This window comes from Chaetodon auriga, chromosome 22, assembly GCF_051107435.1.
Source record: "Chaetodon auriga isolate fChaAug3 chromosome 22, fChaAug3.hap1, whole genome shotgun sequence".
Taxonomy (NCBI): domain Eukaryota; kingdom Metazoa; phylum Chordata; class Actinopteri; order Chaetodontiformes; family Chaetodontidae; genus Chaetodon; species Chaetodon auriga.
In genome coordinates this window covers 6,224,337-6,239,102 of record NC_135095.1, presented here as the reverse complement: position 1 = coordinate 6,239,102, position 14,766 = coordinate 6,224,337, and the positions used below count along the sequence as shown (strand labels likewise).

General features: G+C 41.7%; 2 protein-coding genes across 2 annotated transcripts; both read right to left on the bottom strand.

Annotated features, from left to right (window-relative positions):
- Positions 1–1,380: 1,380 nt before the first annotated feature.
- pyroxd1 (pyridine nucleotide-disulphide oxidoreductase domain 1) lies at positions 1,381–7,389 on the bottom strand. The gene is made up of 13 exons (XM_076722807.1): positions 7,030–7,389; positions 6,828–6,908; positions 6,536–6,655; positions 6,053–6,181; positions 5,572–5,645; positions 5,250–5,446; positions 5,042–5,139; positions 4,807–4,909; positions 4,586–4,701; positions 4,014–4,136; positions 3,332–3,469; positions 3,039–3,128; positions 1,381–2,656 (listed from the first exon to the last, which is right to left on the bottom strand). Exons 1-13 carry the CDS (start codon positions 7,105–7,107, stop codon positions 2,498–2,500), a joined length of 1,506 nt encoding a protein of 501 aa, XP_076578922.1. The 5' UTR covers positions 7,108–7,389; the 3' UTR covers positions 1,381–2,497.
- Positions 7,390–11,657: 4,268 nt separating this feature from the next.
- On the bottom strand, positions 11,658–14,360 carry iapp (islet amyloid polypeptide). Its single transcript, XM_076722697.1, has 4 exons — positions 14,241–14,360; positions 12,958–13,053; positions 12,347–12,487; positions 11,658–12,238 (listed from the first exon to the last, which is right to left on the bottom strand). The coding sequence occupies exons 2-4, from the start codon at positions 13,035–13,037 to the stop codon at positions 12,064–12,066; spliced, it is 396 nt and encodes a 131-aa protein (XP_076578812.1). The 5' UTR covers positions 13,038–13,053; positions 14,241–14,360; the 3' UTR covers positions 11,658–12,063.
- Between the last annotated feature and the right edge of the window lie 406 nt (positions 14,361–14,766).

Here is a 14,766-nt window from a genome sequence, read left to right as displayed (position 1 = left end):
CCTGCGAGAGGCCGTAGTCCGACAGAGAGTTTAAACCCATTTGAACTCAAATTAATCCGGCTTTCTGACCTCATACACGCACACCTCAAATGTTAGTTGTAAAGGGAAAACGAGAAAGGTTATGCTTTTGTGAACACAAAATGTATTTCTGCTGTTTGTGCAGTAGCAACATATTGGAAAAGGCTGTCCTCACGTCAACATAAAGCTTTTATTTTATTTTACACATATGAACTGAATGACAGACAGTGTGCGAACGTGCAATTTCATGTCACAGAGAGAAATTTAGGTGTTTTTCTGGGCTCATCATCGTGAGCAGGATGGATGTTTCCTTCCATTTTTAGAATCTTAGATTCTTGGAATTACAATTCTGATATCAGAAACAGAGAGAGAGACTCTTCTAGACTTCCATCAGCAGAAGATTAGCCTTTGTAAATATATATCTAAATATACTCTATATTAATAATGACACCCAGGTGTATTTCCATCTTGCCCACAAGTCAGTATGACCATTTAATGTCAGTTCCACGCTGGCATCTGAATTCATGCCAGATCTGCCTCTTTGCTTGGTCACATACTGTATAAAACACGACATGGGATCTTCATGTGCCATGTGTCCTGCCCTCCATACAGCTGCTGTCTGTATCCAATAGAGACTTGAACTTTATCTTGACATGTGCCACTGTGGCCAGTGTTGACTCACCTGGTGAACAATGCCCTGCTCTCCACCCACACAGGTACACATTTACTCTTGGGAGAGCTTCCCAGAGCAATCAGCTGGTCATTTCCTGCTGGACAGCCATCTTACCTTATCAGCATGCTCCTTAGGGAAATAAGTGCTTTTTATTCGTGTTTATTGCCCTTATTTCTTCAGTCTCTTTTGGAGACTCATGACTTAATTGCACAGATGGAAATTAGGGAAAAGAACTGCAACACGGCCCCATTCCCTGCAGGCTATTATACACTTTTTCTTGCATTACAAACCTTACTCGTTTTGCATAGTGCTCAATGAGTGACACCACAAGGTTGCCATGCCAACTTTTATCAGCCAATGGGAGAAGATAAATCAGTGTGGGCAGCTTCCTGTTGCTTGTCTACCCTATAAAACACATATCTACAGGAAAACCGGTTTACCTCCAGTCTTTGAAATTGTCCTTGTGGAGAGAACTCTTTCCACGTTACCGCTAATGTTTCTTGTCCTTTCAAAAGTTGATTTTCAAATAGCAGCATCCCCAAGAGCAACACATCCAAGGAACAATAGACAACACTGTGCACGCTCTATAAACGCCTGCTGAGGCGAAGGAGGAGCCGCAGCTGCTGTTTAGTTAGAAATTTGATCAAGCGTCACTAAGACAACAGGATTTTCTTTTCTTTTTATTTTTTACCACCATGCATTGTTGAACACATCCCGTTCTTCTGGGTAAAAAAGCCTCAGTGTCTCATCCGTGCAAGTGTGTCTCTCACACTTTATGAAAACAATGGATTTGTATTCATGCCAAATTAAAAAAGGGCTTTTCTAAACATATCACTCAAACACTAATTTAGTGCTCTTGGTTTTGAAAATAATTTATTTTAAAGCAAAAATATATTCTTTAGTATACAAGTGCAGTGAAAGTATACTACGCAGGATTTGTCCTTTGTTCTTTGTAAGTGAATCATTCAAAGTTGGCCCCTCCTCCATGGCATTAGAAAGAACAAATCAGTGAATCACAGAAATAAAACCTTATTTTCTAACTGCTTCACAACGTTACCTTTTAAATCCCACATAAACACGCCCACACCTCTGCACAACCCTGAAAGAAGGTGCCGCATTGCCGGATTCTGTGTGAGCGCAGCCAATGCGCAGGCTTCATCCTGTCTGCTGTCGACTAGGTCTATCTGCAGACACACAGTAGAAACAGGAAACGCCTACTACATGATACACCCCCAAAATGGTTAGGTTTAGAGACCAAAACGACTTGTTAGGGTTAGGAAAAGATGTTGTGTCGTCTGCCAGAATGCATGTAGACGTTTCTCTGCTGTCGCCTCTCTGCTCTGCGTGTGTGTAGTTCGGCCTCGCCCTCGGTCAAGCAGACACAGACCCGCAGGTCTGTCCACATTCACAACACAGACAGAGAGCAGAGGGGGGAGACACAGACAGGGGCCCGACCTCACACCCTGCGCACTGTTATTGGCTGGGGGCAACACACCCACTGCGCAAAGGCTGATGCTCAGAAACATCCCAACCACAGCAAGATAGGGAAATACAACGAGAGAGCAGGGTCTCTGCAGATTAATACGCTGCCACGCACTTCTAGTGGGTGGGAAGTGTTGATTGAGACATTGTTTTTTAGGAAAATCCTGTACAATATACCTTTAACAAGAAACAAGATAATGACTTGACATGGCCATGAAGGCATGAGAACCTAGACATCCTTCAGGTTATCGATCAGTGTCATCTACCTTGGATGGCCGGTGAATTTTCATTGCTCAGCGTGCTCCTAAATTGCCCCCATCGTGCTCAGTCAAAGTAGTCCTCTATATCAATGTTGGGGTTGAGCAGCTCCTCTCCATACGGGGTCAGATCCATCTGGTTGAGGATCAGGTTCTCAAAGGTCTCCTCCAGGTCTGTCTCCCCGATCAGCACCGCACCCACCATCCTGCCTCCACTGAGAACAACCTGGAACAGTAACACAGGTTGAATGTGTGTGAAAATGAAGATGTTATCTCCCGCGGTGTATGGAATTATTCTGTTGGACACGTGAGGAGCCATCTTCAGATGCTATCGCTTTCTAAAGATTTAACAAATAATCAGCTGATCCTGTTTTGCTTCTGGCTCATCACCAGTATGAGATCACACACACAGAAAAACAATGGCTCCCTTCACACTACTCCAAAAATTCAAATGGCAAATTTTCCAAAGGCCACTGAGACCACAAGAATTTCTTCAAGGAAACAAACAACCTGACATGTGTGATAACAAATTCTTTTCTTATTTTAGAATATTTAAGTAATACATTAACACACGTGTATTAACACATTGTTATTCTCTTCAATATCACCTTGACATACTCCTGGCCTTTGGTGCAGCGCACCAGTAGCTCATGGTCGGGCCCCAGCCCCTGCCCATTAAACTTTCCCAGCAGGACCACCTGTGGAATGACCAGCAGACAGGAAGTTGTTTAAATGCACAGTGCGAATGGGCCTGGAGGTAGAGAGGACACTCACACACTCACAGAATAGCTCTTTGAAATGACCTTCAAGAGTCTTGAAGCACTGGCTAGAATTTTCACAGTAGATGATTAACATATTGGTTGTTCTTTAAATCACTCCCCTGTAGTAAAATGTCACTCACCTTGTAGTTGAAGAATTTGGTAACGTGTGAGAAGAGTTCGAAGCAGAAGTCCAGTTCTATTGGTTCTGACAGGACGTGTGCCGCAATGCAGCGGCCGGCGTGCCAGCCCATCTGACGGGCCTGCGTCCACAAACGCATCTGCACATCACACAAACACACACATTCACAGCAACTGAAACAAGACAGGTGAACGCACATTTCTTTACATTACTAAATAAGTTATACTACTATATATTTTCATGTGTTTCCACACCCATTTTTAATGTTATCCTGCTGTAAATTCAAGTACTGTGTGTGAATTCAAAAACAGAATCATTCACTGATATCAAGCTTATCAATTTTTCTTTAGGCTTCACTAAAAGCTTCACAGTGCATGTGTTTAATGATTGATGACAGAATCAGTTCGGATGCTTTTAATTATTACATTTACAGAGCTGTTATACTTTAATTCAATTTAATGAAGTGTAATTGGCAGTATGTGAGAGATAAAGAGGCATGGACTCTTCGAACTTTAATCCAATAGGTCTTCAGACGTGGAAATTGACATCAATTATCCTATAGGCAATTAATCAGCCATTATCCTTCTATGTTGTCCTACACACTGTACTTTCTAAAGATGCAACGTCTGAGGGAAAAATGGCATTCTGCACAGGTCAATGCAAAGGCTGGTCAGTCAGTTTACCTGCTGCCACAGTGGGCTGTGTTCCCAGCATGCAGTGCACACGTCTCCTGCGGCATACACATCTGGCTCTGAAGTCCTCATGTGGTCATCTACCTGCAGGCCACCATCATCAGCCAGCGCGAACTAAATACATAAAACCAACAAAAAAAAAAAAGTTATCATAATTAAGAGCCAAAATATGACACAATGAGGCGGCTCCAAGTGGGGAATTCAGAGTTAAAAGCAAAGTGAGAAAAGCTCATCTGTCCTTTAGTGACATCTAGAGGCTTTCACATCAAACTGCTGAGAGCTTTGCATGATTTTCTGCTTCTGCTCCACTGTTTATGAATAGTGCACTGTCCCACTTTAGGAGCCCACAAAGGCTTCTGTCTGGCAGGAGGATATTTTGAAGGTTACCCACAGATATGGACAAATCTTGCTGATTAGGCACTGAGAAAATGGTAGCTAGAGCTCATATTAACAGATTACATAACACTGAACTTTGTGAACAGACACAAGAAGATGCAGACTTGCAGTGCTGGCCCAATGAAAGGACTTGGGAGCACAAGAGAGCTTTCTGCTCCTTTAGTCACCTTGTTGCCGGGGAGAAATGGCTCAGTGTTGGGCACGACACCGGTGGCACTGACTATAAAATCACAGCCAAATGTTTTGCCATTGGTGAGCTGGATGTAAAGTGGCCAGGATCCCCCTGAGACAAGAGAAAGAGAGAAGCTTGAGGAATGAAAGGCTGGAGGGGGAGAAAAAGGGGGAGCGAGGAAAGGAGTTCAAATCCAAGATCAAATCTAGTTCTCACCATTCTCAGGTCCGAGTGTTTGCTGTGGGGAATTGAGCAGCTCCTCGGAGGTGAAGATCTTTTCTACCTCACACTGGTATTCCACTGAAACTCTGCGGGACACCTAACGGGGAGAAGAGACCCAGAAGAAGAGGTGGAAGGTATGACATAACAGAGGGTCAAGATGCATACAGATTTATCTGCAGAGGCCCATCACCCTCCACAACCTGTAACAAAGCTGCACACGCTATCTCACCTGCTCTGCTCCTCTTAGAACGATTCCTTCATGCCAGTCTGGACCGAGGGCACTGCCAGCCTCTGTAGGACCAGAACCACTCCCTCGTGCATGTCGATCTGAAAATTCACACACATACAGAAATCGTTTGTATAACAGAAAAACAAGAATATGCTCTTGGCACAGAGTCTGCACAAGGGAAAACCTTTGAATAAACCATGATGAGGACCTGCTGTGAAGGTCTGGGCTGCTCCAGGTGCTGGTTCCTCTGTGGTGTAGCGAGGTCTCTTACAGGCAGCAGCTCTCTCTGGTTTGTCAGCCTCCAACGATGGGATGAGGAACTGTGCCGCCCCAGCATCGAAGAACGTGTTTCCGATGGCCTTGTCCTTCACGGCCCAGATCACCTCACAGCCCTCCACCTCAAACCTATGCAGAACATGTTGGAAAACACTGAATGAGTGGACATAGTGACCAAAGTCTGAGTCTGTAATGTTAGACAAAGGGTTTTTTTTTTTTTATAGGCTCAATGCGCTTCAGCTTTTTTTACTCACACTAATTCCAGAGCAATCCCTCCATTGCCAACAACAACAATTCTCTTTGCTGTGCACAGTCGCTTCTGAAACTCCTGAAGCACAAACACAGGATAAACTCTTCAGCATGTTTTACTTTTTTAATCGCAGACTACGGAGGTTATGTTTTCAGTCCAGTTGTTTTGACTGTTTGTAGATTAGCAGGACACGTTACACAAATGCAAGATGTTATAGCAGCTGCAGCTGTTGAAATTTTACTGGACGCACTTTTGTACACAGAGCCGAGGCCAAGTGCTGTGGAGGTTACTGTACCTTAGCAGGAGCAGTCACAGGGAATCAGGAGTAGAAATACAATGATGCACAGTACAAAACAAACAAAATACAATCTCGGGACAGAGTGCAGACTTGCTAACGTAAAGAGGACTTACTTCTTCAGTGTCCTCAAGGATTCCACACCTGCATGTCAGTAACAATATTAACATCCAGAGTGATGCCGTGTTACCTGGGCGCTGTCTGTGTCCCGTATCCCCAGCACAAAAGGGTTGTCTTTGGTCAGGAGCTTGGGTCTGCCTCCACTGCAGATACACAGCGTCTCGTAGCCAAAAATGCGGCCATCTGCAGTTTCCACAGACTGAGGATGGATAGAGAAATGGGAAACATGAAGGATTGATTCATTTGAACAGCAAGCTTTGAGTCTGATTACAGTCCTACTGCTCTGTACTTAGACCATAAGCTGTAACCTCGTGTCCACAAGGTGGCGATAGTACACACATAATAGTCATCAAAGAGCGGTTGCTGAAATGTGTTGCCGGACATCACTGTCTGGATTTTATTGCAGTTCTGACATGATATTCAGTAAACAACTAATGGGGGAATTACAGCATGTGTGGAATTCTGTGTTTTACTTACAGTTGCAGATGTCAGTGAGATACACATTTTACGAACAGTCGCAATTTCTTGTTAATGTTCATGTGTGTTACATTACATGTGATTGGGCATGAAGGGATTTGACGGCAGAGTGGATGACAGTCAGGTTGGGATATTTCTCCTCCAGTACGCTGGATGGTCGCTCCTCAACATCAAACTCCTCCAGTGTCTTGGACACCTTTGCCAAGGAGAACAAATTAATAAAAACTTAGCTTTAATATGTGATGTTGTCATCATTTGATGGCCGACTCACAGTACATGCGTCCATACATTTAATGCCAGTCGTTCGTGCACATTAACAATATAACTATGTTCCCTCTGAACACCACCATCATCATCATCCTCCTGACCTGTTTATAGTTGGTCACTGCCTTGATGTGGGGACCTGCTGTAATCAGAGCCACGTCAGCTGATGGAATCAGGGATGACAGCTGTCAATGAAGATTAAGGTTAATGTCAAGTAGCTTCTTGGTATGCATTACAGTTGTAGACCCTACGTATTAAAGTTAATAGATTTTTTTCTATTAGACCGAACTAACAAATCATTTTCACCTGCTCAACACATGTCACACCCGCGATGCCACCTCCCACGATCACAAATCTAAATGTTTTCTCTTTTTTATCTGCCATTTCTTGCTTAGAAAAGTGCTAAGCTAACGGTATCTAGCTTACACGAGCTCCCTTGCATTTTGCGACACATGGACTTAGTTAAACGGTCAATTTTGTTGTTCTTTCTCTCTCTCGGTGCGGACTCGTTGATAAACATTTGAGACCGTACTACTCATTGGTAAGCGTGTAAAAATGCTCTGAGAAATTTCTTGTAATAGCTAGCTAACCAAATGCTTCTTCAGCACATGATAACACAGGACCAAAGAAATATGACTTCCGTGTTTACAGTTATCTACGGCAAGCAGCAGGGAAAGCTTTCAAGCGCACGCACTGAGGCACGACCAAGTAATTGACTACCGCCTTGTTAAAAGATGCTGTTAGTCGTGTAATTGTTTTTTGCATAATCTTTAATGGTCCACATAGAAATCACATGCACGCTGTGTTTCATATAAAAAAGACTTTATGAACATAAAAACAGGGATAGGAAATTAATGAAAAACAAGATGGGGAAAAAAACCCACTTGTTAACAATAGTAAAAAAATAAGCAAAAGAATATGGATGAAAATAAAGATAAAAAATATTAAATCTAAACATGAATAATTAATAAAGATATTAAGATATCGTGGTCATAACAGCTGTTTTAAACACATCTGGAAGATTTGCAGAGATGTATTTATAATCTTCAGAACATGGCTTGAAACATCAAACACCTGCTTAAGAAAGCTGTAGGAGGGGTCAGCACATGAGGTGGATAAATGTGACTCAGTGAGAGTCTTGCAGAGCTCAGTTAATGTAATGTAGGTGCATTTTCTCCCATGCTTACATCTTTTACACAGGGTTTACTGAGCTCATCTGTGTTCACATCAGCAGCAATGGAGGCTCTAATTGAGCTGATTTTGTTAGTGAACAACAGTGCTAGTTCTTCACAGTTTGATGTAGAAAACTGTGGACGAGTGGAGGCAGTGTTGAGACGATGGTCAATAGTCGAGAACAATATTCCCATCATTCTCTGTAACAATTTTGGCTTCTTTAAATATATTACAGTGAACCGTGTGTCCAGTTTTCCTCCATTTTCTTTCAGCTGCTTTACAAAATCTTTTCCTCTCATTAACACTGCTGTTGTTGAACCACGGGGAGATTCTGCCAGTTGACCTCTTTTTAACCTTTAGAGTAGAAGCATCATAGGCAGATGGCATGCTATTGTTGAAATGTTCAACTAGGTCATTTAAAGGGCAGTCAGCTGTGTGTGGCTCAAATGATCTCATAATATTGGAGACCTTTGCTGCAGTCTTGCTATCTGGGAATCTCTTTTGATTCAAAAATTCCCTTTTTGTCTTAGATTTGGTTGCCATCAAAAACCACACAGTGATGGCCAGAAATAAGTATTTCTAATACTGAAACACTGTCGATATTTAACCCTGTTATTATGACCAAGTCCAGAATGTTACCATGCTGATGAATGAGGCTTCATTTATATGTTTGGTAAGCCTTAATGCTTAGTGGTGTGATTAGCTTCCCTGGCTTCAACATAGTATTATAAAACCTTTTGTCATTCAGAGTCAGTGGCTCATACCTGTTTTGCAATGGGAGTTCAGTTGGTTAAGACAGCGTTGGTGCTTTCTTATTTGAAATCTTACTGGATTTGTCTTTGCAAAAGTGTCAGGAAGGCCAGTTTGGGAGCCTCAACATCTGATCCGGTGGCATTAAGACACATCCAGGGGAGCGTGTCAGTCAAATCTGTGCCAGGATGCTCTACAGCTGAAGCCATCCGTCTATGCTACAGAGTCATTGAACTGCTCATTCTTACATGTGTGATGTCGTGTTTCAGTCTTCTTTTCAAGCTGTGCCATTCCCTCGGTCAGCTGCAGCTCACAGTGATTTACAAGAATCCAGGATCCACTGTGCAAAACCTTTGGCAGAAAAAAAACAAGGATATCAGAAAAAGAATGTAAGCAAAGCAGAGAGCAAGCAGGAAAAGCATCTAAATCAACTTAAATTGATTTATTTTTTTGTCTAGCTGTAGTCCCTGTATTAAAAAACCTGTAAATTAATTTTGCAGTGAGAGCTGTTAACAGTGACAATCCTTTGCTTTGAATTTTGGTGGTAGGGCTACCCTCTTGTTTATATTTGGATCACAACTGTATCTTTAATGTCAGAGATTAATGCTGTCACCAGGTCATGAATCAGATCTGAAATTCCATCAAAACATTCATCAGCCATCATTAACGCACCGATAAACAACTCAGCACCAGATAACACTTGAAGTACAGTGCCATTTGTGATTTTACATGAAGTAATCGACAGATCTTGACATGATCCCCATTCTGTGTCAGGGGGTTTGGCGGATAATGGCTGCATTGTTTTTGGATTCATCAGTAAAAGCCGGCACTCGTTCTATTTTTGAAAAACCTTTTATGCCGGTTTTAACCGTGCATGGGAGTATTGCTGTCAGTGTCTGAGATGATCGGGTCACTGGTAATCAAACACAGGTTAATGCCGTGCGTCATGCTTCCCCTCTTGATTTTCATTACGTTACCCTGAATAACCCCTGCGGGAAGACAACATGTGACTATATTGAATACAGTATCGTGATCACAACGCTGTCATAAAAAGGAATTTGAACAAATGGTGGGCTGTTTTTTTTTTATAATATAGACACTAACTGTACTCAGTGTATGCAACATCATTTTTATTTTTCATTGATAAAATGTGCTCTCTGACTGTGGGGCCCTTGACCATATTATTGAAACCGTGTTGCTTCTGAAATTAATCAAGCTATTTTTATTTTACTTTAAAGGTAACCAAATGCCCCATTACATCCATTAAATTGTTAACATAATTCATAGACTAGATACACGCGGTAGAATAAATGTAACTAGGAGTTTAGCGGGGGGAGACTGACAGCCTCCATTAGGATCACAGTTAATTAATGTGACTATATCGAGTGAACTATAAAGGCCATGGATTTTATTTAACTAGAAGTACATGTGTTACATATGTCAATTAAATGAATAATTTCACAGAAAAATCTGCAAAATTCTCAATACAATGCTATTTTATTGTTATTTTATTGTTCAGCACAGAGGAAATTTGTCTTTAACTACACTTCTGCACAACAACACATAGAACATAAGAAACAACAACATGTAAAACAGTGTAAAATTAGTGCTGATATCTAAACCATGGGTTGTCATCAACTCATAATACCACGTGAACAACATCTGATGTCTCTTACTCCAGTCACACCATGAGCAATAAATGAACTATTGTGATAAAGATGTCCAAAAGTCTCCTCTACACTGGTATCATGCGTAACAGCCTGTCATATGGTCTGTCCAATAATAGCACTGATTCTTCTTCAAAGATCCAATTTCATTTTTTTGATCATTCATTCACTTAAATACCGTGGAACATGCAAAGAAGGGAGGTAACCTGATTTGAGACATGTCTGATTGCCTGTTAAATTTAACTTGCTTATTTGCTTTTCTTACTGCAAGCAGCAACTGTTTGCTCAGTTTACCAGAGAGAGTGGAACTGGGGAAACAGCTGGTCTGGGTCTGTCCATAAGAAGAAAAAATCCAATAACCAGCACCTTAAAAAATTCACAATATTTGCCCATTTTGTTTTGTCTGTTCCAGCTGTACATTTACTGAAGCATAAAAACAATCATTTGTCGTCACATGTGGGGCTGCAGTTGAAGTTCCCTGTCTTAGGTCAGTTAGGATCACTTTATTTTAAGAAATGTCAGAATAATATTAGAGAGAATGATTTATTTGAGCTTTTATGTATTTCATCAACTTCCCAGTGGGTAAGTTTACATACACTTAGTATCACTCACAATAAGAATTTTGGCCTATTTCTCCTAACAGAACTGCTTTAACTGAGTCAGGTTTGCTCACACACACTTTGGCCGTTCTGCCCACAAATTCAAGGTATTGGATGGTCGCTCCAATACCTTGACTCTGTTGTCCTTACACCACAACTTTGGAAGTATGCATGGAATACCCAAGTACACCACTTGGAAGACCCACTTGAGACCTTCCTGGCTGATGTCTTGAGATGTTGCTTCAAAATATGGACATAATTTCCCTTCCTCATGATGTCATCTTGTTTGTGAAGTGTGCCAGTCCCTCCTGCAGCAAAGCATCCCCACAGAACAACACCAAACTCACATAGCTTATAGAGAGTAAGGTATTCCTCTTGGGATACCTGTGGCAACTCCCAGCACATGACACAATGCAACTAATTAATGTGCAGCCCTGAAGCGAGGGGTGTAGCACAAAATGTTGGCCCCTCCCTACATCCACAGCTATTCATGTGGGTATCCTTGTGGGCCCTACTCACATTAAGGCCCCTGGTCCTACACCCCTAATAGTTAATAATCTGACCTATTTGAGCATGACGAAACCCCTGATGTGGCAGATGGGGAAACATGTTGAGAGCTGGTTAGCAAACTGTAATACTTCCAGGCGTTTTAATGGGCATTTCATGTCGGAGTGCCAGCTGTGGATACGTGAACAGCTCACAGCTGCATGCAGTCATGATACGCAATAACGTGGCTTAAAACGCATCAAGATTTTTAGAAATATATTTTCATAATTTTATTATCAAAACCAACAGATAACATTTATTTCATATGGCTTTTACATCTGTTTTCTTTTATTTATTGTTTTATTATTTACTTTGACGTATTTTGATGTATTTCTATATTCACGTCATGCCATTGTGGAACAGCATTAACAGAGTCACAACACACAAAGCCAGGAAAAAAAAAAAAAAGAATAAAACATATATATCGACTTTGATGGTTTTAAATTAAAGGCACTGTTTCTTAAAGTTTATAAAATAAAGAAGAAAACTCTGTTCATAATCATCATCATGACCATCAGCGTCATCATTATTAATGTCATTCTCACGATCATTGTTACATAAGATGTCTGGTTATATCATCAGTGCACTGGGAGTGCTGGTTGGTACTAGAGAGGCAGGTAGCTGGGAGGCTGCAGTAGGTCCCTCTTGCCGTAGGTGGCAGATCCCACGTTGGTCGGTGCGTAGACGGTACCGATAGTGTTACTGGAGCGGACCAGGAAGTCTGCTAGCCTTTGGGTGACACAGGTGGCTGTGTTGCACTTCCTCTTTTCTATGTGGTGACTGGGAGGATGAAGAAAGCACAGACTTCACAGTAACACGCACACAGATAGAAGGTTTTTCACGTAATGCGGATTTAAAACAGTGGCTGATTTCTGTCAGTGCCGTCACCTGTTCATAGCTGTGAGCCCCCTTTGTGGCCGTGTACCCATGAGGCCGAGGAACGGGTTGGAGATTAGCCCAGGAGCTAACCAGCCTTCGCTGTCTGGGAGAGTACTTTCCTGCTCGCTGGATGAGCTGGGAGTGAAGTACCTGAATCACAGGAGGGAAAAGGGCCAAACTATTTCACACTGATAGCTGATGATACCCTCTTCAAAACATCCACTAGCCCCAAGAGCAAGAAGTGGCCACTTAGCGCCCCCTGAGTTTCACAATGAAGCACTTTCCCACAGATGAGCACAATTGGCTTCCACCTCCACAGTTATCAGCGCCCCGCTGCTCCTCACACACAACATTACAGCCCTACTAATCACACAATTCCCATGATATTCAGCTACTTGTGCAATGACCTCAGGTTAAACTCATACACTGGTTTCCTGACTGTTAAGACAATGGTCATTTAAGCCGGTGCCTGATCTGATATGATTCAAACCTCTGCAAAGGAAAACCTGCTAAATTTTATTGCCTACCGCATAATCCTAGAGAACCATAATAACCTTTTTTATTCAGACGTCATTGCATAGACACACCAAAGAGCTGACTGCTCTGTATTATACACTTACCTGTAACTTGGGGCAGTGGTGACACAGCGCAGCAACACAAGCAGTATGAGGAGAAGCACAGGCATCCTCAGGTGATACATAGTGTAGGGTGATTACCTGGATCAACACAGTGGATAGAATACGTTTTGATTTATTGTTTCAGAGGGTCAGGGCAAACCAGAGAATGCAGGATTTGGTTTATTTGTTGTAATTAACTGTAATCTAACCACAAAGAATGGGGCAAATGACAAAAACACAATAGCATACCAATTTATGTACATTATCAGTACATAATGTGAGAATTTAACACATGCAAACAAGCATAGAATGCTATAGTTCAAAGTAGTAAACAGATAAGAGAGAGTAATACATTGAGCGTTTTCATCATAATGAAATTCTGAACTTGAAGAGTCACTAACATGAGACAAAAAGAAAAGCATTGTTAATTCTATAAAATCTGTTATTCACCTACAGTCTAATTTAAAGCTGTGTTCAATGATTCAGTGACAATAATCCACCTGCACCAGCTGAGCATGAACCAGTTCAACTCTGATATTCAGAATATTCTTTTCTCTAATGTATAACTTAATAGTTTAATAAGTTAATAAGTTTCAAATAGGGTTGATTAATAATGTCTATAAAACGTCAGAAAATTTCACAGAAGCCAAGGCAGTGTCTTCAAAATGCATGTTTTGTCCAACCAACAGTCCAAAACTCAGAGATATTCAATTTACCATCACACAAGACAAAGTATCAAATCCTCACAAGTGAGACACTGGAGCCAGAGAATATTTGGCATTTTGCTTGAAAAATTAAATAAATGGTTAATCAGTGATCAGTATAGTTGCTTATTCATTTTCTGCTGAGTGCTCGTTTCCAATCCATTTGACATCACATACATGCATAAATTCTGTGTGCACATGTTGCACTTTATCAAAGCTTCTGCACATATTTCTGTTGTCTAATATTTGTGGTGCTTCCTTACATCAAATAGAAAATTCCAAATTGCTCGTGCATCATTTTATGCAAGAAGAAATATTCGGTGTCTCTGGACACCCTTCGGATGCTGAATGTAAAATATACAGCAGTTTGGTTTATCACACCACATGAGTTTTAAAGCTCTAAAAAAAAATCTGGAAAGAAGCAGAGATTTAGCAAAATATCCTAATTAGTCCTTCATTAACACAATTGTTACAGAAACTAAAAGCACTGTCCACCTCCTGACGCACCCCATTCACAAGACTCAGACACAGGTCCTATAAAAAAGAGACACACTAAACCCTTAAGAGAGACAGAGGACTTACTTTCTGTTGTGTTAGCCAGTAGATCCCAGTCTGTCACCGGAGCAGTCCAGGGTTTGGCAGACTGTCACACAAACCGACAACAGTTATAGGCTCATCGCTCAAACCACTTGTGACATCAGCTCTCTCCAAATATAGCCTTTTTCATTTACATAGAATGGGGAGGACGAAGGGGGAGGGGGGGTGTATGGGGGTGTAGGGAAGTCCACGAGGGTCTTATATATGTCAAACGGACACTCAGCTACCTTAATGTACACTCTTAAACTCGTGCACACGCCGAAAAAATGTAAATGTTGACGGTGTACACACACACATACACACACACACACAAACGCACACACATCTTTGCACGTCACCATCCTCATCATCACCTTCGTCATCATTCTCATCAGCGTCTGTGATGGGACTGACCCGTCATAAACCCACACCAGGGAGAGGAAAGCTGCCTTCGTATTTATCTGGAGACACGTACTGAAGTTTCAGGTCACCAAACTCTGGCCCTGCTGCCTCCCTCTGGGCTTCATGGACG

Bases quoted from the DNA above. Each gene is read 5' to 3' on its own strand.
- iapp (XM_076722697.1), bottom strand. From the start codon at position 13,037: ATGTATCACCTGAGGATGCCTGTGCTTCTCCTCATACTGCTTGTGTTG. The intron at 12,488-12,957 runs GTAAGTGTATAA...CCTGTGATTCAG, and splicing joins ACCACTGCCCCAAGTTACAG to GTACTTCACTCCCAGCTCAT. The intron at 12,239-12,346 runs GTGACGGCACTG...TCATCCTCCCAG, and splicing joins GGGCTCACAGCTATGAACAG to TCACCACATAGAAAAGAGGA.
- pyroxd1 (XM_076722807.1), bottom strand. From the start codon at position 7,107: ATGGCAGATAAAAAAGAGAAAACATTTAGATTTGTGATCGTGGGAGGT. The intron at 3,129-3,331 runs GTGAGTGACATT...GTCATTCCACAG, and splicing joins CCAAATTCTTCAACTACAAG to GTGGTCCTGCTGGGAAAGTT. The intron at 2,657-3,038 runs GTGATATTGAAG...TTACTGTTCCAG, and splicing joins AAGGCCAGGAGTATGTCAAG to GTTGTTCTCAGTGGAGGCAG.